This window comes from Podarcis vaucheri (genome assembly GCF_965113315.1).
Source record: "Podarcis vaucheri genome assembly, chromosome: 8".
Classification (NCBI taxonomy): Eukaryota; Metazoa; Chordata; class Lepidosauria; order Squamata; family Lacertidae; genus Podarcis; species Podarcis vaucheri.
Window position 1 is genome coordinate 8,723,356 of NC_138766.1, and position 27,145 is coordinate 8,750,500.

Sequence of the window (27,145 nt, forward strand, 5' to 3'; positions counted from 1 at the left end):
AAAGCCGTGTTCTTTGGAAAACATCACCCTTTCTGCTCCAAAGCTGGCCTGCAGACACCAACTCATTAATTATCGTATCTCACCTTGACTGCTATAATTCTTTCTGCCAATTCGGTTGTCAGGCTTCAGCTTTTTCAGAACTCAGCCGCCAGCTTCTGACTAGGATCAGATTGGCGGCGTAAATCCCCACTTTCATGGGATCTGAACCTGGGCTGCCATGGAGAAATGAACCTGAGACTTCACAAGGCGAATGACGTCCTGACATTACCGCCACCCTCCACTCTCTGATCAGAGCCCCATTTCTGACCAGGGCTTGGTCAGAGCTCAAAGCAAAGTATAGTGGCTCTGGGTCTCCCTCCTTCAACTGTCAGTTAGAAAGACAAAAGGCCAGAATGGAGAACTGAGTTATGTGAGCTGGATGCAAAAGCTACAGGCTGGGAAGGCAGAGAGAGAGAGTTGGAGAGAGGCCTAATTTCTGCTAGAACACAAGCCGGTGAGCTTGGGAGAAGCAAGACCCTCTGGCTCAGGTTGTATATATGTCTAAATAAAGATCCTAAAGACGCCACCGTCCCTGCTGTACCTTAAACACAGACCCTGAGTAAGCACCTGGAACCACTGGAATCTGGCACTGCTCAGAGATTGGGGTGGCATGCAATGGTATCTTGAAAAGGGCTTGTTTTAGGTTTATTTTATTTTTTTAATATTTTATTAAGTTTTCGCAATAGAAAAAAACATTCAAAAAAGTATGCAAAGACAAAGGGGGAAAAATCACAAAAAATACAATACAAAAATACAAACATTGAACATATCAAAAGGAAAAGAAAAAAAAGAAAAACACATATAATAACAAAAAACAGAAAAAATTCCCTCTTTCTTAATTTCTCATCTTCAATTATTTTTTTTTAAAAATATTTTTATTGCTTTTTTCCCCAGGTACAGATGTTAAGTCAGATATATAAAAGAAATAACAGAAAAAGAAAAGAAAAAGAAAAAGGAATCCATCTTTCCAAGACATTTTTTTCATAACCAACCGGACTTCCCCACATCTCCCGCACCCTGCATTCTTTTCTTTTTTAAAAACATTTTTATTGCTTTTTTAATTTCTCATCTTCAATTAACTTATTTTCCTGACTTCCTCACGTCTCCCGTTCTTGTATCCCTTTTTAAAAATTAATTTAGCAAATTCATATCCTATTAATTTATCTGTTATTAATCCAATCTTACATTTTACTTTATTGCTAAAGCCCCTGCGATTCATTTCGATGTCCTCAACATTCAAAGATTTTACAATATTTCTGCAAATAAATTTTAAATTTCTTCCAATCTTCCTCCACCGACTCCTCTCCCTGGTCTCGGATTCTGCCAGTCATTTCCGCCATCTCCATATAGTCTATTAGTTGCATCTGCCAGTCTTCCAAGGTGGGTAGACCTTGTGTCTTCCAATGCTTCGCGATGAGAATTCTTGCTGCTGCTGTCTTTTAGGTTTAAACCAGAGTTGGCAGTGGCCCCTGTCTTTTGTTCACTCATTTCCCCACCCACATATAAAGAAATTAGAGGAGACATACGCCCTCTTCCTTTTTGTAAGGAGATGCAGGCCCTATGCTCTGTCACGGAAGGTTCCTTTTCCTCAGCCCAACTCGCTTCTGGTAAATTTCCTGAGGTGTTCCTCTCGTCAGCTTGGAGGAAGAATTGAAGTGCGAATGGACAAAGCTCCTTTTAACCAGAAAAGGCAGGAGTAGAGTTAACCACCCAGACAGAGCTGCAGCTTCCATCAATCTGGGGTTATCTGTTTCTGAAGGAATGCAAGAAATGTGCTATAGCCTGCTCTATACATGGCGCTGGCTATTCCAAATGCCTCTCTGCTAGAGCTACCCATTGGCGCTGAATGGTGGCAAACCATGGTGAAGTTATACAGGGGAGAGTTTGTTTACACATGCATACAATCGAAGCCTGTGATGGAGGGGTTAAGATCATTAACACCCCCCAAGAGGGTATTGCTTCTTGCCACAGCCTTGGATTCATGCAGAAATCAGTCACAGCTCTCTCTCTCTCTCTCTCTCTCTCTCTCTCTCTCTAGTTTCCCAGCCTGCAGAATTCTTCCAGCTTCTAGTTCACCCTCTCCCTTCTCAACTGTGGCTTTTGTCTTTCTAACTACCATCCATTTGCATCTGGCACCAAGCCACCATCTTTGTTCCATTAGTGGCTCACCAGGTAGCTAGGCATTAGAAATGTCTCAGCATTCAGCCTGCCTACCCCCCAGCAAGCCTATCACAATACAGTTGTGTATTGTGTATTTCCATTTATCCATACAATTTACAGAAAATAAAGTGGTCTTCATGAGAACATATTCTTGCATCTTCTATCTTCTCAGGATACTCTAAGGGGGAAATTGCCTTTCAGTGCTTCCGTTATTGACAGCAAGACAAAATGTTGCATCTGGCTAATGAAAATTTTATATGACGTTAGATTAATCAACAGATGCTTGTTGATGAATATTTAACCATGCTTATTGCATAGCACTTCTGCTGAGTGATGCTGCCCCTGCGCCATTCTCATTAAGACTCATTATACCCTTTTCCCTTCTGAAGCTTGCATTCGTGTGCGCATCACTGTTTTCCTTGCCCAGAAACCCTTGAGATCTCTTACTGGTTCAAGACGGGTGTTGCTTCCTTCAAACATGCCAGTTTCCCCCCTCATAACACAATATATTCTGTGAGTCACAATCCAGTTTGTGAAGCAAGACTTTATTGGCAACATGAAGGCGAAATGCTAATAAAGTAATGCACTGATGCTGCGATGTGTGCATTTAAAATGCAGGTGAGATGCCAAAGGCAGCAATTCCCTCAAGTCATCTACTAAGGTATCCAATCTCTTATCTCAGACAGGGCATGGCTGGACCCTGACTTTTCCCAAACTGCTTAAACCTTTCATTCCTCCTTATCCTTGTGTGAAGTTCTTCATCAAAATAACATATTGCTATTGTTCTGATATGCTTGGAACTGAAACAGCTGCTAGAGATCAAAGTGGTCTTTAGAATAGAAAATAAATCATAATGATATAGACCTTTTCAACCCAGCACTGATGTGCAGGGTGTTCTATAAAAAGCATTCTCTGTAGCATGAGGGGCATTTTGCAAAAATCTTAGGCAGTAACGTAAGAGGCAGCCTTTTTTCGGCAGTCTTGGGGGATCCACGTGAGAAGGCTGCAAATGCGTTCATTCGGTGATCTCTGATTATTTGTCATATTTGCCAGCATTCCTCTCGCTGTGGATGTATCTGAAACAACATCAGAAAATAGCATAATCTGATTTTAGAAGTGAAAACAAGCACAAAATGCTTGAGCGGTTCCGTTCCTTCATGCTCTGGTCGATATCATGTTGTGAAGCCATCAGTATGTGGTACCTTCCTGCAAGGCTGAACTACCAGCCTGCCATACCTTTAGAGCAGGGGTAGGCAACTAAGGCCTGGGGGCCGGATGCGGCCCAATTGCCTTCTAAATTTTGCCCGCGGACAGTCCGGGAACTTTTTTACATGAGTAGAATGTATCCTTTTATTTAAAATGCATCTGTGGGTTATTCGTGGGGCATAGGAATTCGTTCTCCTCCCACCCTTCAAAATATGGTCCAGCCCCCCATATAGTCTGAGGGATGGTAGACCGGCCCACGGCTGAAAAAGGTTGCTGACCCCTGATTTAGAAAATGCCCACCAGACCCAGGCCCAGTTTAGCACTGCCAACAACATTGGCCCTTGCAGAAGTGGCGGAGAGGGAAACAAATTAAAATTACATGCAGGCAGGACTAATGCCTCTGTTTGCATTAGTATGATCTTTAAACCAGGTGTCGGTGCTGGTAAGGATACTCTGCAGCCCCCAGCAGGCTGTCACTGGCAGTGAAATTTGCAGAGCACAAGAAATAGTAAGTCTCTTCCGCTGTTCATTGCAATCAAGCCTCAGCATAAGACTCCACCTCCTTCACTTTCGGTTGCTGCAGGGATTTTCTCTCAGCTGCAAGAGCCTTTTGCGTGATTTCCAACTCTCTCCGGACCTCAGTGCAAATGAGATAGCTCTGTTACACTGGGGCACGTTGAATTTTTCAGCTTTCAATTTCCAAAAAGGAGAGGTGCCAAAGGGTTGTAACTTGACTTGGGATTTCAAAGTATTTTTTTGCTAAATTAATATAATTTAGTTTTGGTTGGTAAAGGGCTACATAAAAATACTGACTTTTAAACATTTTTGTGGAATTTCTAACAATTTTAAACTTGTTCATGAAAAAAATTATGTAAAATTGCATAAAAATCATTAGAAACGATTGCCAAGTACCTGCAGTTATCTTATATATTAATACTTTTTATTTTTATGTATTATGCATATTTTATATTAAATTGCATGTTGCACACACACACACACACACACACACACACACAAACTTGCTTTCACTGAAGGCCAGAAGACAGTTTCTACTGGACCACATCAGATTGGCTAGCCAGACCTGCCAGAGTGTAACAGACAAGTCAAAAAGCACAAGCGTCAAGAAGACGGGAGAAGGTGGCTTTCTGAATGTAAGCAGAGAAGAAAGCAAGCAGGATGCTTCAGTGCCATCAAATGAAATAATTTTCTATGCTCATGAAAATGAAGAACAAATAGCTGATGCCCAAGGTGGAAATGATGGAAGTTATGAATTGGCTTTAGGAAAACCAAGAACGCCTTCCATAAAAAGGCCAACGCAATAGAAATACGTAATGTTGCTATTGCGTTTGCCTTTTTATGGAAGGCGTTCTTGGTTTTCCGTTGCAGGATTCTATTAGCGCAAAATTGGAAAACCCCAAGTATCCCGACTATCAAAGATTGGCAAATTAAATTATTTGAGTATATGGATTTAGCAAAAATGATGCAGAACATTAGACAGCAAAAAGGTAGAAAGTTTATTGATGAATGGTCTAAATTTATAACATATACAGAAACAAATTCTAGAGATATAAAAATCACAGTAGGCGTAATATAACTCTTGCGATGTGCAGATGTTATATAATGAAAAACTGCAGATTGGATTTAACATTTACATAACCCAAGACCGAGATGGAGGGAAGTCAACTGTTTTTTATTGTAATGTTTGTTTTTTGGTTGGTTAAGGTGTTTCTGATTTGGCTGATGTTTTCTTTTGTTTTTGGTATATGTTTGTTATTGTTCCTTTTTTGTTGTTGTTGTTTGGTAATAGAAAATGAATAAAAAGAACTTTTTTAAAAAATACATAATGTTGCTGGGCAGAGCATCAGATATAGCGTTGGCCTCCGTGCTACAGCTGCCGTAATCACAGCCTCTTTTATGGATGCTGACTTGATCACTGAAGAAGGCAAAAGACTTGTAGCTGATCACAATAAAATCAAGAAAAAGTTATGATACCCCTGGATCAAGACTTTGATGGTCTTTGTCAGAAGCATGAAGTTTGATGATCTTTGTCGGAAACGTGAAGTTGACGGCATCTTCTTTGATGACCGCACACCATCTCAGAACAGCTTTGTTCTGTGTGCTATGAGCCAGCTGGAAGATACCTCTCTCTACCTCTTCCCTCTAGAGCAGCAGTTCTCACCCTGTGGGTCCCCAAATGTTATTGGACTCCAACTCCCATCATCCCTGAGCTCTGGCCTTGCTAGCTAGGGGTGATGGGAGTTGTAGTCCAACAACATCTGGGGACCCACAGGTTGAGAAAGGCTGCTCTAGAGAAAGGCTCAAAGGGAGAAAAACCATCAGATGTTATTGCCAATAATCTTGTAGATTTCATGAAGAAGGGCATTGATAAGCACCTGTAGGCGATTGGAGGTGATTCTACCAATGTTTACACTGGCTGGGAAGGTAGAGCCATGCATTGGGTAGAGGTCAAGCTTGGTCATAAGCCGATCTGGTTAGTTTGTGCCCTCCACACCAACAGGTAACATTGGCAAGATGCTAGATGCAGCTACAGACCTTGAAATTGATCATTCACCAAATCAGAGAGCTAATAATAATAATTTATTATTAATACCCCGCCCATCTAGCTGGGCTTCCCCAGCCACTCTGGGCGGCTTCCCAAAGAATATTAAAATACTGTAATACATCAAACATTAAAAGCTTCCCTAAACAGGGCTGCCTTCAGATGTCTTCTAAAAGTCTGGTAGTTGTTGTTCACTTTGACATCTGGTGGGAGGGCATTCCACAGGGAGGGCACCACTACCGAGAAGGCCCTCTGCCTGGTCCCCTGTAACTTGGCTTCTCGCAGTGAGGGAACTGCCAGAAGGCCCTCGGTGTTGGACCTCAGTGTCCGGGTAGAACGATGGGGGTGGAGACGATCCTTCAGATATACTGGACCGAGGCCGTTTAGGGCTTTAAAGGTCAGCACCAACACTTTGAATTGTGCTCGGAAACGTACTGGGAGCCAATGTAGGTCTTTCAAGACCGGTGTTATATGGTCTCGGCGGCTTCCCCCAGTCACCAGTCTAGCTGCCGCATTCTGGATTGGTTTCTGGGTCACCTTCAAAGGTAGCCCCACGTAGAGCGCATTGCAGTAGTCCAAGTGGGAGATAACCAGAGCATGCACCACTCTGGCGAGGCAGTCCGCGGGCAGATAGGGTCTCAGCCTACGTACCAGATGGAGCTGGTAAACAGCTGCCCTGGACACGGATTTGACCTGTGCCTCCATGGACAGCTGTGAGCCCAAAATGACTCCCAGTGAACTCTTGCTTCACTGGGTTTCATGTAACATGTTTGACATGCCTGAAGGCAATTCCAAACCAGGTTGTAAAGGACATGGCTTAAGCTCCATACAAAATTCTGTGAGTACAGAAGTGCTGCTTCCATGGAGCAAGTCTCACTGAAGTCAGTAGGACTCACTTCTAAGAGGCCATTCCTCTTAGAAGTGCGGCTGGAAGTACATGTAATCTTATGCTTGTTCAGCATTTAGATTCACACTTCATATTTGACAAAATGTGTCATAAATGAATTCCTTTTCACATGATTTTATTTTTTTGAAAAATTCTGTGTAAGGTTTGATTTGTGGTTGGTTTATCCTAATATATGAAAAATTGGGAAAAATGAATTTCTTTTGGTCTAGTGCCTTAGGCATGGGTTGAATTGCACATTTCTATACGGTAAGGCAAGGTATCCAATTTTAAATTCAGCTCCATAGTGTGGGGTCAGTACTATTTGCAGTTACTTCTCACAGATAGTGGAACTCACTAATATTTGCATTAAAAATTGCTCTCTGCAGAGCTGAGAATTAGTGGGTTGTCTTTTCAGCAGATGACTATTCTAGTTTCATTAGAAAAAAAAATTTCACAACCAGAAGTTTGGCCACTACATATTGCCAAGCAACTCTCTTCAGGGCAAACATGGAAACAACCATCTGTCTATGGTAATTAAAATACTGCAGTATTTTATTTTTCTACTTTCATGCATTGAAATCTTTGAGTGATCACAGAAGTATTTATAATTAATTCTAACACCTGTAGAAAAGAGCTCTCAGCCATTTTCATAATCAGAAATTTCAAAGTTCAAGGGTTTCAGCAGAAGAATCATAATGTTCCAACTTGAACATTTCCGTTCGGAAAATGGTAGAATATCATTTCCTTGCATCTTCAGGAATATTTTCTGCTTGAATCTTCTGTCACTAATTAATTACACACAGATTGTTGATTAAGTTTAGTGCTCTTTGCACTTATGATAGACAAAACAGAATTATGTCTGGAATCTAAATCTCCTTGTTAATAAACTAGATCCCTTAATGACAACCTTTCCACATTTTCCTATACTTCCAGTTTAATTCAATAAAGCTGTGAAATAAATACAGGCCACTAAAGCAGCTAAATGCACTGTACCAATCACTGGAAAGTGTTGCTTTTTTGTTTTTGTTTTATTTTTACTCCGTGTTGCAATCAAATTATCTCCTAGACTGCTTGCAACGCATTGCAGCAAAGCTAAAAGCTACCCAGCAACACCTTGACCAATGGATGAGGCCAGACTTCTCCCATTGGCGCGCCAGGCAGGGGCTGGCCAAGCCCACAGTTACCTGGTGGGTGGGGCCGCAAACTCCGTCCACCTGTTGGGAAGGGGTGAGCAGGAATTTCTGCTTCTTCACTGGCCAATGGATGGAGCCAGGTTGGTCTCCCCCTTGCTACTGGTGTTCTTCTTGGGAAACAGGGGGTTAAGTCTCCCAGGACCCCTCCATGCCCTGGTCAGACTGTGCTTCCCTGCAGCTCCAGGCAACTGACAATTGGAGCTGAGCCTTCTTTCTGGCTGCAGCAGATGGGGAGTCATTTGACCAATGGCTGCAGCTACAGGTAGTCTTCCTATTGCTATAAGGTTCTTCCTGGAAGAGGGAGGGATGCAACTTCCCCGGTTGGTGGTAGAAGCCAGAGTGTCTTTCACCTCTCTTCCGAAGTCCCAGGGCAACTCACAGTTTTGTCCGTGAGATCATTTTGCTCCCCTGGCTATCAGGTTTGACATTCCAGAATTTGATTTGCAGCAGCACATTTGCTTGGCAGTCACAACGTTTCCTCTCTGGAAAATTAAAATAGGATTTGAAAGCTCTGCTGTCCCCGTGTCTGCAAATATCCCTCATGTTTAACTCTTAATGGATCCCTAAATCCAACTCATAGTGCCTGCATTGTGCAGCTTCGTTGTGTGGAATGATCACTTTGGTTCCTGTGTTAAGTAAGATGCTCACAAAAAATGAGAAGCCGTTTTTTAAATGGACAGGTAACGTCCAGGTGAGAGGTAATGTCACGAGGTGGTTTCTGTGGCCTAGGCTCAGGCGGCAGCCTGGACAACGTCTGTTTAGAGTATAGTCAGAGAAATTGCATGCTTATCTTTCAGTAATCTGTGTACAATTTGTGTAGACTTAAGTTATGGAGACAGACATGAAGGGGGACACCTCCAACAATTCTGAAATGTAAGTACAGAAAGACACTTGATTGGATGGATATTGGTGATGTCGTATCAGCAGTGACATCATCCATAGACTCCTAGTGTCTTTGCTTTTGCCTTTCTCTAGTGCTCACAACATAAATTGCTTGTCTTGTTTGACTTCCTTGTTCACCAAAGTTGAGCAGATTGTGGCCGTTTTCAACGCCTCCACCAGACAAAAAGCTTGGGACCATTTCTCGAAAGCTCAGCGCAAGAACATAGACATTTGGCGAAAGCACTCTGAGGTGGGTGAATTTCTTCTCTTTTATCTCATAGCCTGGACTAAAGCAAGTGGGGAAGCAAGTTTGTCTCCAGTTGGTTGTGTTGCATTCAGCAATATCTAGTTGCTGCAATTTTAGAGAAAAGCAATTAAGAACTGGCTAGACAACCTCTTAAGAGAGTATCTGTGGGTCCTGTTCACCTCTGTAACGATGTAAGTTGAAATAAAACTACAGTTTTATTTCCTCCAAGAAGCCTGAACTGCCTGTAGGAGCATATTTACCACACCAAAACACTGAAATGATGGAATTAGCCAGGCCACTTTAAAATTATTGCTTTATCTCTGCCCATAATTTACAGGTATATTGAAATTTTATTCTATTACTGAAAAGTGTTGTGACAAAACAGTTTTCTCATTTCTCATTACTTTCCATATTAAAATGGTTTTCCTGTTGAGATATATCCAGATTTCTTAATAATCAGTCTAGACAAAGCGAAGGACCTGTCAGGTCTGGGGGTGGTTGCTCTTGAGTAACCAGGCAGAACCCTGACCTGTCTTTTACAGGTTTTATTGGTGCAAACTCTTTACAGTGCAAACCCCCAAAGTTCATGTCCGTCTCAGTCACTTGCAGATTCTGGGGGTGTCCCTTTCCAGTCCCCCCCCCAGCATAAGAACTTAGACACCCAAATCTCCGCCTCCCCTCCTTATGTTTCACCCCTCTGCGCAAGCAGGGTGATGGAAGCAGCGTGTGTGTCTCCTGGCCAAGCCTTCGAGCTCTCCCTTCACCCAGCTACCCCTCTCCCCCTCGGCTCCAGGGAAGGTGTGGCTTTCTCCACTGCCGGACGAAGAGCTGCTTCTCAGAATCACCGGAGGCTGTCTGTATCTCTCTGCCTCCCTCCCCCATTCCAGTGGCAGTCCCCTGACAGGACCCATCTCCCATTTATTTTTTGACAAAATAAAAATAAATCATTTGCATTGGCCACAACCTAATGAGCTATTTGAGGTTCACCCACGGCCCTCATACTATAGAAAATTCCAAACTTTGTTTCTTTAAGAAGCAGCCTGGCAAGGTTGCATTAAAATATTTTGTGGTGGGTCTTTTTTCCCCTTCCAAACTTAGAAAGCAACAAGATTTTCTAGCATCCAGGTAACAGGAGAGACCAGCTTCTTTTCTCTGCAACAACCCAGCTACCGTTTCCAAGTAGGGTTGCCAACCAACTTGCAAAAAAAAAAGAAGGGGGAAAAAAAAGGCTGACTGGTTTGGGGGAGTTTCCTCTGTCCCAGAAGGTAGAGCTAATTTTCCTAACTAATTAAAGTTTGTTTTCCTAATCAATCAATTAATTGAACACCTGCAAACTGGGTAGGACCATACAGTGGTGCCCCGCAAGACGAATGCCTTGCAAGACGGAAAACTCGCTAGACGAAAGAGTTTTCCGTTTTGGAGGTGCTTCGCAAAACAAATCTCCTATGGGCTTGCTTCGCAAGACAACAATGTCTTGCGAGTTCCTGCTGGTTTTTTCCCTCCCCCCCCTTTTCTAAGCCGCTAAGCCGCTTATCAGCTGATCCGATCAGCAGATAAGCCGCTAAAAGCCGCTAATAGCGCTAATCCGCTAATCTGTCAATGGGCTTGCTTCACAAGACGAAAAAACCGCTAGACGAAGAGAATCACAGAACGGATTCTTTTCGTCTTGCGAGGCACCACTGTACACAGAAATAGAGGCTGTGCGTAGCACTAGTTCACTTAAGTAAAATTCAGCTGGTTGGCCTGTCTGCTCATTGTTTGCCTGGGCTCCCTGGGAGTAGCATCACGACAAGAACTTTGTTTAAATGGTCATGCTTCGTTTGCTTTAAATTCAGTATAGAACGCTATGAGACTTTTTTTTGGTAAAGTAAGTACCACAATGTTTGTTTCTTCTCAGTTAAATCTTTTGAATAGTATACATCAATTTGCTTAGCACTCTGTTAGTTCAGCATGTCAGTTATTAACATCACAGTCCTCTTAATGTTTCCTTGCCTAACAACAAAAAAGTTTAGAAGGTAAGATGCATTTATTTAATTATTTTATAATATATTTGTAAAAGAAGTGTTGCATGTTTATAGCTTGAAAAGGAATAAAATTATGCTGTGATCTAAATCATTTGGGTAACATTTTAAGTGCCCATTAACAAATGCTAAATTGAACAGTGGATGCAACAAACGAATGAATAAACGGATCCCTTATTATCTCTGCTGTTATGGTGCATATCAAATGGCTTCCTCATAATGGGGTCCTTCATATATAATGGTATCCTTGATTTATTAGCAAGGGTAGCACTAAGAATTCATACAAGGGGCAACAATGGCATCAGATTTTGTTAATCTGGAAGCTGCTAGTTGTTGCTTTTCTAATCTGCCACAGATATATAAACTATGAAGTTTGTTTGCTTTACATATTAGCTGCATTGGCAATATTCAAGAGGGAATTAATTTGTTAGCATCCGAATTTTTCATGCGGCAAAATGCACTGAAAAAGTCTTTCGAGTAATGTAAATCTACAAAACATCTTTGCTTAGTTAACAATGATGCTTCTCCTGTCTTTTGTTGCTGTGTTATCTGAAAGCAATACAGAGTTTTGGGGGGCTGGAATAGCACCTTAGGAGGAGCCCGTGGTTTGGATCTATAGATCCCACAGCATGAGCAGAAAGCCGCTGGGTTTGCATGCTTGGGAAGCTGGTAGTTTATCTTCTGCTCGGAAGCGATCTCTGACGTTCTGCTTTTCAGAGGGCACTGGGAGTTTGAAGAAAGGTGGGGCGGTGATCCTCACCCAACAAACAAAACTGCCTTCCAGTTGCTCAGTGGGATCTTTTCATCACAGCCAATCTCTCCAAGTCAATATTTACGTTTCTTTTAGGTGACTTCTTGCCTTTCTGGTGTCTCAGAGGAGACCCTGTTCCCTTTGTTTTCCCCGTCTTTCTCCTTGACATAAATGTTTCATGGTCCGATCTGGTGGCCAGCTGTTCCACCCAGGCACATAATTGGCATGGTCCTCCGCTGACAACCCAGCCAGAAGGCCAGGGGGGATCTGGAGCTAGCCTTCATTGGTCTTGATTCAGCACCTCGAATTATGTGATGCCAGCATATTGTTTTAGTATTCGGCTGCATTAAATAATTCCTTATTTTTGTTCGAACTTCATCACATATATTACCTCCTAATTGGACTTCTTCCTGGCATTGATTAGGGTTCAAGGACATACTTTTGACATGTCGTATGCCCCTTCCCAAAACACTGTATCACAAACTGAGCAGGCCCTCAGTGGTAAAAGGAGCTTGCTATGCGGCAGGGAAATGCCAACCTCTTTATCAGGATACCTTTGACCTGGGATGTAGAGCAAATGATTTGCATGCAAGTAATTCCAGGTTCAGGGACGCGGGTTAAACCACAGAGCCTAGGACTTGCCGATCAGAAGGTTGGCGGTTCAAATCCCCGCGACGGGGTGAGCTCCCATTGCTCGGTCCCTGCTCCTGCCAACCTAGCAGTTCGAAAGAACGTCAAAGTGCAAGTAGATAAATAGGTACCACTCCAGCGGGAAGGTAAATGGCATTTCCGTGCGCTGCTCTGGTTTGCCAGAAGCCGCTTAGTTATGCTGGCCACATGACCCAAAAGCTGTACGCCGGCTCCCTCGGCCAATAAAGCGAGATGAGCGCCGCAACCCCAGAGTTGGTCATGACTGGACCTAATTGTCAGGGGTCCCTTTACCTTTACCTAATTCCAGGTTCAAAACCTGGCATCTCTAGTTAAATAATTTCTGAACAGCAAAGACCCTTACATAAGACTTTGGAAAGCTGCTGCCATCCGAGGAGACAATACAGGGTTAGACGGAGCATTTTTTCTCATTCAGGATGAGGCAGCTTCATTTTGTTAACCCCTTGGGGAGGGCTCATAACTCGGGAGTAGGGCAAACCTTTGCATACAGAATATTCACTCCCCTTCTTATCCACTTAACTGCTCATAGGCCGCAGATTTGAGAAAGGCCTATGGTCTGAGACTCTGCCAGTCAGAGTAGGCTGCCCTGCCTAAGTGGAACACTTGTCTAAGTGTAAAGACAACTTCATATTTTCACTAGACTGATTCCTCTTGGGTGCATAGTATTCCTTGAGTAGTTATGTGAATCCAGCGCTTAATGAATCTGGTTCCCTATGAGGGTAACATCCATTCTTAACAATATGCCTATCACGATGCAGATATCGGTGCATTATTCCAAAAGGCCCTTCCACAACTCTCTCTGGCTGTTGTTTGTGCATCTTAGAATGCAAGTGTGGTTCATCGCAGCAGAGATGGTTAAGCTGCTGCCCTCCAGATAGTGCTAGACTGCAGCTGAACAACATCCTTGACTATTGGCCATGCTGGGGGGCCACAGCTGGCCCAGCCCTGCCTTGGGCCCCCCACTTGCTGTTTTTACAGTGCCAGAAACATTCTGCAACATCCAGGTATTTTTATGTAAAACATGCATCAATCCACGTCAGAGCCTTTGCGGTGATTACTACTCACACCTTCGCTATAATGGGTTAGATTTATTGATGAACTCTGGGTGCGTCTCTCAGAGGAATTCTCTCAGCTTCTCATTAACGAATAAATAGCATGTTCTTTCGGTAACATTTATCCCCTGAAAGTGACTTCTCTTCCTTGTTTCAAAGATTTCAGACCACCTCTGTGGGAATTGGGCTCTTTGTTGATAGAAAAATTAGCTGTCTGCCGACTGAAAAGCGCTACACTAATCACTGGGCTTGCATCCTTGTGTTGCGCCTGACAGTATTATTAGGATAAAATAGAATTCCCTCAATCTTCCTTTTGCTGCTGTTAAGGAAGGCAGCCATTACACATGCTCTTATGCTTTTCTGTGAGAACAAAAGTGATCTGAGCTTTTCTAAAGCCATACATTTGCTGACTGCATTCCCTGCCAGCCTTTCCTCCCAGCATCATCTCTGCTCAATCAATCCCGCATTTATTCCAACCCCTTTCGGCGATATTGGCTGTTCAACCTCACATTTATTCCATAAATGCACACGGTTTCCGCAGAGGATTAGGGGCTCCATCTTTCTACTTATGGTGCACTATAATCTGTCTGATACGGACAAAATTTTAGAGATACATTATGTGGAAGATGGGATCCTGCTTCCTCAGTATGGAGAGCATACAAAATAGGTGAGGCAGTAACTCTTATTGGAGCACCTTATGTCAAAAGACAATGGAAACTTTCACATTGCTCAGAACTACCAAATACGACCCTAGTATTCAACACAGAATCTGGTAACTGTCACAATATCCCAAAGATCTGAAGTCTGTAAGCTTCAGGAGGACTAGGATGTTGTGGTGGTGGTGGTGGTTTAGTTGTTTAGTCATGTCCGACTCTTCATGACCCCATGGACCAGAGCACGCCAGGCACTCCTGTCTTCCACTGCCTACCGCAGTTTGGTCAAACTCATGCTGGTCGCTTCGAGAACACTGTCCCACCATCTCGTTCTCCATCGTCCCCTTCTCCTTGTGCCCTCCATCTTTCCCAACATCAGGGTCTTTTCCAGGGAGTCTTCTCTTCTCATGAGGTGGCCATAGTATTGGAGCCTCAGCTTCACGATCTGTCCTTCCAGTGAGCACTCAGGGCTAATTTCCTTAAGAATGGATAGGTTTGATCTTCTTGCAGTCCATGGGACTCTCAAGAGTCTCCTCCAGCACCATAATTCAAAAACATCCATTCTTCGGCGATCAGCCTTCTTTATGGTCCAGCTCTCACTTCTATACATCACTACTGGGAAAACCATGGCTTTAACTATGATACAGTTTGACTAGGATACAGTTTACAGTTCTTTGACTAGGATACAGTTTACTAAACAGGTAGTGGGAATTCTCCCACTCTGGGTACCAGTACTTGTTTAACTTCTTTTATAACTCAGAACAAATTGTTGGTTATTTGGGCAAGGATCCTAAGATTTCTGGTGCAGAATTCCAGAACCCTTGGTTTGATGGACAGCAAAGTCAGTTACTATGAACAAGCACAACACACACACACACAAACAAACGAACAAAAGTTGAAACTGCAGCAAAGTATTTGGCATAGAGCAATTTTCCCTCCCACGGCACTCCTGGTGTATGCCCATCACAGACCATCAGCTGACACTCTGAAGAGATTGGCTTGTGCCCAATATACTTGTGGCAGGAAAACTATTCAAATAGCTTTTACTCATCATTTAACTGAAGTGCTTTAAACGTATTTATATGTTTATGTTATAACTGATTTTTATATTAAGATGTATTATTGTTTCGTGTAACATTTTGATATCTTCTTGAAAAACAATAAAATTAGCTGACTGCCATTTCACATTACAAAACATAAAATGACAAAATGAAAAATTACCACTTAAAACCACATATCAATGTGTGTGTCTCAATCTAAATCACTTTTAAGTCCTTCAGTGTTTTTTGTGGGGTTTTTTAAGGGTCTTGTCCTGTTTATAATCGATGAGCTGTCCAAGAAACCAGTATAACTCACCAAGTGAGGTTTGGGTCTTTGTCATTTTTAGGAACTCAGGAATGCTCACAGTGAACAGCTCATGGGGATCCGGCGGGAGGAAGAAATGGAAATGTCTGATGAGGACAGCACTGACAATCTCAGTAGTAAAAAACTAAGAGTGGATGAATCAGGTAAAGCTGCAAACAGTTTCTTGCAATATCAAAGGGATCTATTCAAATTGTAAATGCTGTTTCTTCTGCTGCAATCGCGGTGGGCTAATACTGTTTGAGAGGAGCCAGCAGCACCTTCCACAGGCCAGAAAATATGACGGACACTTAACGTTTTTGTCAAACCCTGACATTTCAGCTGTACAAACTGGCACCAGACTTTTACCCCTCAGCAAAAGTCTGCCGAAACAACAGGTAAAGGATTCCACTTTCTGAGAACATTTGTGCATGATTATATAGCTAATTAAGAGGCGGGCAAAGTAGAAAATGGACTCTGGGACAGCCTATTGATTTGTGAGGAAATGTTTGTGGGAAGTGCCTTAATGGTAATCGTTCCTCAGGTTCCTGCACATTTGCCCTGTTATCAGCTTAACGACTTGGGAGAGATGCATCAATACTGAGCCTTCCAACTTTCTACCCTAAAAGACAATTCCTTGCTAGAAAGTGATTTTGTGTCTTCAAATCAGAGCTGGGCTGTATATGTGATGTGTCCAAAAGTGCAGTTCTGTGATCCCTAGGAGAGTGGCCTTAGGACAGATTGGATCTCTCTCTCTGATGTCAGAGCCTCCCTTCCTACGACCTTCTCTGAAGTTCTGGACTAACCAATATTAGAGTTCTAACACTGGGAGGCCCCCAAAGAGAGAGCGTTGAGGTTGTGCCAGTAAACAGTGAGTCTCTGGGAGGCCTTAAGTAGAAGAGTTTGGATTTGATATCCCACCTTTCACTCCATTTAAGGAGTCTCAAAGCGGCTAACATTCTCCTTTCCCTTCCTCCCCCACAACAAACACTCTGTGAGGTGAGTGGGGCTGAGAGACTTCAGAGAAGTGTGACTGGCCCAAGGTCACCCAGCAGCTGCATGTGGAGGAGCGGAGACGCCAACCCGGTTCCCCAGATTATGAGACTACCGCTCTTAACCACTACACCACACTGGCTCTCAAGTCATTGTCCCATGGCACGCTGGCTAAGCATGGGGGAGATTTCGGCACACCCCTTCCCGAATTGCTCCCTCCCTATCAGCATATATATCACTCTGCACAATCATTTTAGGATGGCCCTGCAAAACAAGGCATTGCACTGCTGCTTAAAAACAACAATTGAAACTTGCGAAATGAAAAACAATCTCCAATGAGACATTCATTTGAGGCTCACGTGCAATGCAATCTCCACCGGCATCTTATGCCTGCAGTTGGGTAGTTGTGCTGGGGTGGGTGTTGAGTTTTGGGGTGGGTGGGGTTTTTCCAGTGTTTTTTGCCTTTCTGATTCATTTTCTGTTGTTTGCATTTAGTCTTTCCTAGGAAGAACATTAGTCTTCTAATACTTCTGTAAGTAGATTAAGCAGAGAGTTTGAGATTTGCCCAGGGCTTTTCAGAGAACATCTTAACTCAGCAGGTATATAGATTCTATTAATAATAATAATAATAATAATAATAATAATAATAATAATAATAGCCCTGCATTTCCCACCTGAAATCCATGCCCTTGGCATGGCATCCATGGTGGTGACATGGTTAAGATCAGCAAGTGCCCATTGGAAAGTTATCACTTGATTCCCACTTTTATTTAAACTAAATAAATACTATCCCTTAGTTTAAAACATACTTGGCTCACCAAGTTAAGGGAGCTGAAAGCAGATGTGAGAGAAGCCTGCTTGGCCTGGTTCCTTTATGACCAAGATTTCAAACCTAGATAGCAAATTATATTTTAGTTTCCCCTAGTTGCGTCTCAAGGTCCCCAAGCCACCCCTCAAAAATAATTCACAAATCACACGTAATTTTAGTTTAAGGTTTTGGGCACTCCCTCACTGCGAGAAGCCAAGTTACAGGGAACCAGGCAGAGGGCCTTCTCGGTAGTGGCGCCTTCCCTGTGGAACGCCCTCCCACCAGATCTCAAAGAGAACAACAACTACCAGACTTTTAGAAGGCACCTGAAGGCAGCCCTGTTTAGGGATGCTTTTAATGTTTGATGTATCACAGTATTTTAATATTCTTTTGGAAGCCGCCCAGAGTGGCTGGGGAGGCTCAGCCAGATGGGCGGGGTATAAATAATAAATTATTATAATATTATAATTATTATTATTATTATTATTATGGCCACAACTTTATTAAAATACAACATCTGTGAGTGGTTGCTTAGACATTGGTTATGACTATCTGTCCCCCCGCCTGGGACAGAACTGACATTCCAAACTCCATCGGACGCCAGTGAAGCGAAAACAATGTTGGGGATCAGTTGAGCTGAACGACAGTCCCTCACCGCTCACCCAACCAGCTCCCCAGGGCTTGCCGGCCCTGGTCCCATTTCAGGGATTGGACGAAATCGTGGCAAGCCCCAGGATTCCTTTAACGGAATTCCCTTCCAGCACCATTGGAGGGGCAGGCACAGCCTATCCTGACCCCGCCACCACCAGTTTATTTATAACCAATGCCTAACCGCAACCTTACGAGTTGTGACGAATTGCTAAGTAGTAGGCAAAAACCAAGTGGCACCAGCCAATCAGCCAAATGGACAAAATTCCTACTAGGCCCCTGCACCAAGGCAGACGACCCCATGGCAGGCAAAGCAAGGTCAACCGGAACACAGGGCAGGCGGGCGGGCGGGTGATCCGATGCACTCAGCGAAAGAGAAAGAGAAACCAGAGTGCACCAATATTTAAAGACTATGGTCCCACCCACCCAATTTGTTACATGCAATTTGCCCCAGCAACCTGGTCAGCCAATCGTTGCGCCAGGCAATACCCATGAACCTGCCTGACAACAGAGGGCTGGCTTGGCGGCCCACACTGCAACACGCACTCTCATTTTATGGAGAACACGCTTTACCATCAGAGCTCATCCACACTTCCTTTTGTGTCGCCCTGTCTAGGCACAGGTCCAGGGTTTCCAGGTCTGTGTCCAAGCAGATTTTTCTTTTTTGCCTTGCTGCTTTCCTCTTGGCAGCCCGCCAGAAACCTGATTGCTGTTTGCTCTGATTCAGCAGTAAAATGCAGATTTTCCCGGAGATGATAGCGGCAGAAGATGAAGAAGGAATGCTCAGACAGAGACCTGGAATGAACCCCAAGAGAGGCTTAACTGTATATTTGACAGGTCTCTAATTCTGAGGTACAAATCCGTATGGCTCAAATTGAATTCATTTTTAATTTTATACTTGCAGTTGCTTCACATTCTAGGAGAGAAGCAGAACAAAACTAGCGTATTTTTTGCTCTATAAGACTCACTTTTTCCCTCCTAAAAAGTAAGAGGAAATGTGTGTGCGTCTTATGGAGTGAATGCAGGCTGCGCAGCTATCCCTCTTGTTGTTCTGGCTTCTGAGATTCAGAATATTTTTTTTCTTGTTTTCCTCCTCCAAGAACTAGGTGTGTCTTATGGTCTGGTGCGTCATATAGAGCGAAAAATACGGTATATTTTTTAAAAAGTGAGAGCAAAATTATTCTTCCTAAGCAAGCGGAAACAAAATAAGTATGGGATTATATTCATTGTAGAACTAACTACAGAAGAATATTCAGGCATGATAAAAATATTATGCTGTATTGCTGCAGTTCAGGGATCTCCTACAACTGAGTTTAGGTTTTTTCCTAATCCCCTGGGCACCATGCACGAATCATCTCCATGCCGCACCTTCTCTAAATTTGTAAAGTTGAAATCCTAACTGATGATAACAGAAAAATGTAGACCCAAACAGAACTGGGAACCTGGCCCTCAGTTCAGAAGAACCTGAGGAATCCCATCTCTGAGTAAATAATATCATAGCGCTTTCTGCAGTATCAAATCTTGAGATTTATTATCTGATCACAACAGCTTGTGGTTTTACCAGTCAACTGAGACAAGTTTGTCACATTATTACTTGATAACTCGCCCCCAACTGAATTTGCTCTTAGGCATTGACAATCCTAACAGCTGTTTGCCACATCTTATTACCACATGGAACACAGGTTTATTGGATGAGATCCTAAAGTCCTTTGTTATCTCTCACACAGCTTATGTTCCCTATCGTGTTTTTAATATTCTGTTGGGAGCCAGGTGGATGGGGTATAAATAATAAATTGTTGTTGTTTGTGGTTGGGGAGAGCAAGAAAGAGGCTATATCTTTTCCCCCTCTGGACTTCCCCTCACCTTCTGTCTTCAAATGTTAGATGCCCGTTCAGTTGCGCTAGGTGCAGAGCCTTGGGGGCATCTCAGGGAGCGCTGCAACTATGATATAGAATGGACGGTGAGATGTAGGGGACACCGGATTTTGGCATTGCACAGGACACCACTGAAATTGGAGACCCCAAAGTCCGTAACTGATGCTGATCTCCTGAACCCCCTTTCCCCCATGTTTCAGGCAAGCTATTCACATTTCCCCTCTCTTTTTAAATAGCTTATCATTCTTATTCTTCAAAGAGTTTTATATGTTTGAAAGTATCCATGAGCTAATTGGGAGAAGGCTGCTTCTCGGTTGTCACAAGGCCCTTCCAGTAAGACCTTTCTGACCACAAACTGGTTTCTCTTCGGCTTCAAGCAAAGGTTGAATGTCTGACCCAAATGGGCTGTGAGTGTGGTGCTAGAAGAACTATATTTAGAATGTAGATTTCATATTCATTCTGCATGAGCATTTCTAGGGCATCATGCAAGCAGTTCATGGTGTGGACATCTTTTCTGTAAGGACTTGTCCTTCATTGGGCAACGTGTTTGCAGCTCCTTTCATGGCAGAGTTCTTGGTTTTCTCTTTCAGTTCATATCACCTTGTTTGTTATTATGCCACACAGTTAACCTTTACTGGTCCTTGACTGATTTACTTAAAGATTCAGGTACCTGTTCTGTGCTGGGTCACTAATCTAGACCTAGGACAGCTATTTAGGTTGGCCTAAGGCCATTTTGGGACGTGGGTGGCACTGTGGGTTAAACCACAGAGCCTAGGACTTGCTGACCAGAAGGTCGGCGGTTCTAATCCCTGCGACGGGGTGAGCTCCCGTTGCTAAGTCCCAGCTCCTGCCTACCTAGCAGTTCAAAAGCACATCAAAGTGCAAGTAGATAAATAGGTACCACTCCAGCGGGAAGGTAAACGGCGTTTCCGTGCGCTGCTCTGGTTTGCCAGAAGTGGCTTAGTCATGCTGGCCACATGACCCGGAAGCTGTACGCTGGCTCCCTTGGCCAATAGTGATATGAGCGCCGCAACCCCAGAGTCGGCCACGACTGGACCTAATGGTCAGGGGTCCCTTTACCTTTACCTAAGGCCATTTCGCCCAAGACAGGAAAAAGTCAGGTCTCCCAGCTTGCCAACATGTCTCTTCTGTAATTTTATTTGGAGGAGAGATCTCTGTGTTACCCCTGGAAAGCCCAAACTCTGGGGGCCACGTATAGCTGTAGCTGCTGCCAGACAACTGTCTTCTACATATCTGCATGCATGTGTCTCCCTTTGAAAGTGACACAAAAGGTGGGACTCATTCCATTGTGGAAATGACAGGGATTATCTTGTCTGCAACAACGGAACAGTCCTTACCATAGTAAAGGCATAAAGAATGCCAGGTAAAATATCATTTGTGTTTGTGTAGAAAAAGCGAGTTAATGTGCCGTAACAATGGGCTATTTGGGGTGCATTCATCTATTTGGGGGGACGACGACCCAGTTGACCATTCTTTCTAGATTTGCTTTCTTTCATTGCACATGGAGCCATCTAGTTTGCAGAACAGACATTCATAAATAGTTGGTCCTGATTTAGCAGCAACGGATTGGATATTTTTTGTGGGTGGGTTTCCAGAGTGTGACCACAATGCAGCAGCTTCTACAGAGCTAAGGGTATTCATTTGTAGGTTTGGAGCTGCAAGTCAGAGGTGATTCCCAGAGGGAAAACATCCCATTTGTCTTTTTTCATTTTCACCAACGGCATGTACTTAGCTAAAATGGTGATTGTCATAACAGAAATTCTGCCTCATTTCCATTGCTGCTGATAGAGAGTGGAATGAAAAACAAAAGTGGCTGCTTGCATAGAAGACTTTGTTTAAAAAGAGAAAGAGAAAAGAATGGGCCGCCGACCAAATTAATTTATATAAAAAGGGAAAATTAAGGCCTGGCTACAGAAGCAATTATTCTGGAAGGAAGAAAGTCACGCCAGCCATAAAAACTGTAGATCAAATACCATCTTGTAGGATCTCGCTCCTCTACCTTTTGGCACTGAGAGCAAAGATCTGGAAGTAAGAGACCCTGAAAGTAATTTTAAGAATTATTGAAGTGCAGCTGTGTGCAGGCAGCAAACCAGAAAGATTTTTACCCCTAGGATATATTTCTAATTTCCCATGTCGTGGAAGGGTAGTATTCTTATGTTCCTAATGTAGCAGAGGCACACGGAGGTCGCCTATTACAGCTCCAATAAGTGAAATGCTTTAGCAAAAAAATGGTATTAAATCGTGGGGGGGTGTGTATTTTCTAACAGAAGGCCACAAAATGAAGAGCCAAGAGCATCACTGGCCATGAACTTGCTTGACCACTGTCAAATATTTTGGGATAAGCCCCTGGGTTATTTTATTATGTTCAGAGCTTGGCTGTCGGGTGAAAAGTGGCTACATGCAGGTATCAACAAATCATCATCAGTCCAAAGTCGACAGAAAAAAATTGTATGAGTTTTGCAATAACAGTAATAATAAATCCCCTGACGTAATGTATTTGTGTGGGGTATTTTCCCTAAATAGAGGCACGACTTTACATAATTTAATTCATTTTTGTATGCTATGTTTGGGTCACAAATGTCAGATGATAACTGCATCACCCCTAATTATTTCACTGTATTAAGGAAGCCTTGGCCATCATAAGTAGATATGTGGGGGTTGTTTTTTTCCATTTCTCCTGTTCAGCACGGTTGCATTAGCCTTTTATTAAATGAAGGGGCATCTGGCTTAGACCTAACTATAGGCCACACTACCTTTTCTACTTGGTTCACTGAGAGCAGAGGAAGGGGGGGGGAGAGAAAGAGAGAGAGAGAGAGAGAGAGAGAGAGAGAGAGAGAGAGAGAGAGAGATGGGCCCGTCCACAAAGAGTGGGGTGAATGTATGAGGCTGCCTTAGTGAGTTCTACTGGCATGTACAGTGGTACCTCGCAAGACGAATGCCTCGCAAGACAAAAAACTCGCTAGACGAAAGGGTTTTTTGTTTTTTCAGCTGCTTCGCAAGACGATTTTCCCTATGGGCTTGCTTCGCAAGGCGGAAACGTCTTGCAAGTTTGTTTCCTTTTTCTTAACACCGTTAATACAGTTGCGACGACTTCGAGGAGCAACTCATAGAACGCGGTGTGGTAGCCTTTTTTTGAGGTTTTTAAAGACTTCGGTGATTTTTGAAGCTTTTCCAAAACTTTCCCGACACCGTGCTTCGCAAGACGAAAAAAATCGCAAGACGACAAAACTCGCGGAACGAATTCATTTCGTCTTGCGAGGCACCACTGTAATGTCTCCTGAATGGCACAGCTCTCCAAGATCTGAAATGAGGGGTCTTTCCCAGGAAATTGCAGAATGCACAAAGAAGTATACATTACGTACAAAAGAGACACAAAACTTTTGATTCCTGAGTATGCTTTCTGAGATTCCTTCACCTGGATATGCCAAGAACTGAACCTGTGACTTTCTATAGGACATGTGTATTCTATGTTTGTGGTTCCTCCCCATGGAACACAACAGAGAATACAATCTAAAACATGCAGGGTCCAGCCTGCTTAGATTTGTACTCTGGATACTAATCTTGGACTCTTGAACCTTGGTCCTTCATCTTGGATGATTTCTTGCCAACACATAGAATCATAGAATCATAGAATCATAGAGTTGGAAGAGACCACAAGGGCCATCGAGTCCAACCCCCTGCCAAGCAGGAAACACCATCAGAGCACTCCTGACATATGGTTGTCAAGCCTCTGCTTAAAGACCTCCAAAGTAGGAGACTCCACCACACTCCTTGGCAGCAAATTCCACTGTCGAACAGCTCTTACTGTCAGGAAGTTCTTCCTAATGTTTAGGTGGAATCTTCTTTCTTGTAGTTTGGATCCATTGCTCCGTGTCCGCTTCTCTGGAGCAGCAGAAAACAACCTTTCTCCCTCCTCTATGTGACATCCTTTTATATATTTGAACATGGCTATCATATCACCCCTTAACCTCCTCTTCTCCAGGCTAAACATGCCCAGCTCCCTTAGCCGTTCCTCATAAGGCATCGTTTCCAGGCCTTTGACCATTTTGGTTGCCCTCTTCTGGACACGTTCCAGTTTGTCAGTGTCCTTCTTGAATTGTGGTGCCCAGAACTGGACACAGTACTCCAGGTGTGGTCTGACCAGAGCAGAATACAGTGGCACTATTACTTCCCTTGATCTAGATGCTATACTCCTATTGATGCAGCCCAGAATTGCATTGGCTTTTTTAGCTGCCGCGTCACACTGTTGGCTCATGTCAAGTTTGTGGTCAACCAAGACTCCTAGATCCTTTTCACATGTACTGCTCTCAAGCCAGGTGTCACCCATCTTGTATTTGTGCCTCTCATTTTTTTTGCCCAAGTGCAATACTTTACATTTCTCCCTGTTAAAATTCATCTTGTTTGTTTTTGCCCAGTTCTCTAATCTGTCAAGGTCGTTTTGAAGTGTGATCCTGTCCTCTGGGGTGTTAGCCACCCCTCCCAGTTTGGTGTCATCTGCAAATTTGATCAGGATGCCCTTGAGTCCATCATCCAAGTCGTTGATAAAGATGTTGAATAAGACCGGGCCCAAGACAGAACCCTGTGGCACCCCACTAGTCACTCTTCTCCAGGATGAAGAGGAACCATTGATGAGCACCCTTTGGGTTCGGTCAGTCAGCCAGTTACAAATCCACTGAGTGGTAGCATAGTCAAGACCGCATTTTACCAGCTTCTTTACAAGAATATCATGGGGCACCTTGTCAAATGCTTTGCTGAAATCAAGGTAGGCTACATCCACTGCGTTCCCTTCATCTACCAGGCTTGTAATTCTGTCAAAAAACGAGATCAGGTTAGTCTGACATGACTTATTTTTCAGAAATCCATGCTGACTATTGGTGATCACAGCATTCCTTTCTAGGTGCTCACAGACTGTTTGCTTAATGATCTGCTCCAGAATCTTCCCTGCTATTGATGTCAGACTGACTGGGCGGTAATTATTTGGGTCCTCTCTTTTCCCCTTTTTGAAAATAGGAACAACATTTGCCCTCCTCCAGTCTGCCGGGACTTCGCCTGTTCTCCAGGAATTCTCAAAGATGACTGCCAGTGGTTCTGAGATCACATCTGCCAGTTCTTTTAATACTCTTGGATGCAGTTCATCTGGCCCTGGAGACTTGAATACATCTAATCTAGCCAAATATTCTTGTACTATCTCCTTAGTTATTCTGGGCTGTGTTTCCTTTGCTGAATCATTTGCTTCAAATTCTTCAGGTCGGGCATTGTCTTCTTTATCGGAGAAGACTGAGGCAAAGAAGGCATTGAGGAGTTCAGCCCTTTCTGTGTCCCCTGTTTGCATTTCACCATCTTCTCCTCTGAGTGACCCCACTGTTTCTTTGTTCTTCCTTTTGCTACGAACATACCCATAAAAGCCTTTTTTGTTGCTTTTAACCTCTCTAGCAAGCCTGAGTTCATTCTGTGCTTTAGCTTTTCTGACTTTGTGTCTACACGTGCTGGCTATTTGTTTGAATTCCTCTTTGGTGGTTTCCCCCCTTTTCCATTTTTTGTACACATCCTTTTTTAATCTTAATTCAGTTAAAAGTTCTTTAGATAGCCACCCTGGTTTCTTTAGGCACCTTCCATGTTTTCGTCTCATTGGTATTGCCTGACATTGTGCTTTTACTATCTCCGTCTTAACAAACTCCCAGCCATCATGAACTCCCTTTCCTTTTAGTATTGCTGTCCATGGGATCTCACCCAGCACTTCCCTAAGTTTTATGAAGTCGGCTTTCTTAAAGTCAAGAAATTGAGTCCTAGTATGCTTGGCTGCTACTGTCCGCTGTATAGTAAACTTCAGAAGAGCATGATCACTCGCGCCTAATGATCCTTCCACATCTACCCCACTAACCAGGTCATCAACATTGGTTAGGACCAGGTCTAAAATGGCTGTTCCTCTTGTTGCTTCTCCCACTTTCTGGACAATGAAGTTGTCTGCAAGGCCAGTGAGGAATCTGTTTGACCTTATGCTCTTGGCTGAGTTTGACGTCCAACAAATATCCGGGTAATTGAAGTCCCCCATTACTACTATCTCCCTTCCTTTTGCATGCTTGGCCATCTGTTCCAGGAAGGCATCATCTATGTCCTCCGTTTGGCTTGGGGATCTATAGTAAACTCCCACAATGAGGTCTCTGTTATTCTTCTCTCCCTTAATTTTGACCCAAATGCTCTCACTTTGGCTTTGAGGTTCTAAATCTTGGATCTCTTCACAGGTATACACACCCCTGACATATAACGCCACTCCTCCTCCTTTCTTGTCTGGTCTGTTTCTCTGAAATAGATTGTATCCCTCCATTATTACATTCCAATCGTGGGACTTATCCCACCAGGTTTCAGTGATGCCTATTATGTCATATTTAGTTTGCTGTACCAAGAGCTCAAGCTCATCTTGTTTATTTCCCATGCTTTGCGCATTAGTGTACAGACATTGAAGTCCATTAATCATTCCCCCGTGTCTCTTATTTAAGGATTTTTTCCTCCCTCCACTAGGTCCGCGTGCTGTTTGCTCCATTTGGTCTATGACATTTGGATGATCATCTTCATTAATTGATAGACTCCTACCTTCAGGAGCACTGTCTCCCTCCCCCACATTAGTCAGTTTAAAGCCCTCCTGATGAGGTTTCTGAGATTTTTGGCAAAAACATTTCTCCCAACCGTTGTGAGGTGCAGCCCATCACTTGCCAGAAGTCCATCTTCAAGAAACTGCAGTCCGTGATCTAAGAATCCAAACCGTTCCTGTTTACACCATTTGCGAAGCCAGCTGTTCACTTCCACTATTTTCCCCTCTCTCCCTGGGCCACGTCGTTCAACTGGGAGGACAGACGAGATGACAATTTGTGCATTTAGTTGCTTCAATTTCCTGCCGAGAGCCTCGTAGTCTCTTTTGATCTTCTGGAGGCTATTGCTTGCAGTGTCATTGGTTCCCACATGAACCAAGAGGAAGGGGTATTCGTCAGTGGGTTTTATGATTCCTTGCAGTCGTTCAGTTACATCTTGGATCTTAGCCCCTGGGAGACAGCACACTTCCCGAGACATCTTGTCAGGCCCACAGATCACTGCTTCTGTTCCCCTCAGTAGGGAATCCCCTATCACCACTACACGCCTCCTCTTG

General features: G+C 43.5%; 1 protein-coding gene across 7 annotated transcripts in view; it reads left to right on the forward strand.

The window, feature by feature from the left end:
* Positions 1 to 27,145, forward strand: part of ENOX1 (ecto-NOX disulfide-thiol exchanger 1) — a 297,090-nt gene that overhangs the window by 225,431 nt on the left and 44,514 nt on the right. For 6 of the 7 annotated variants that reach the window (XM_082234427.1, XM_082234431.1, XM_082234432.1 and 3 more), the window contains 2 exons: positions 9,070 to 9,176; positions 15,707 to 15,827. The exons of the other annotated variant lie outside the window; for it this stretch is intronic. In XM_082234427.1, coding sequence (XP_082090553.1) covers positions 9,070 to 9,176; positions 15,707 to 15,827 — 228 coding nt within the window. The remainder of the gene's footprint in view (positions 1 to 9,069; positions 9,177 to 15,706; positions 15,828 to 27,145) is intronic. 7 annotated transcript variants of the gene reach the window in all.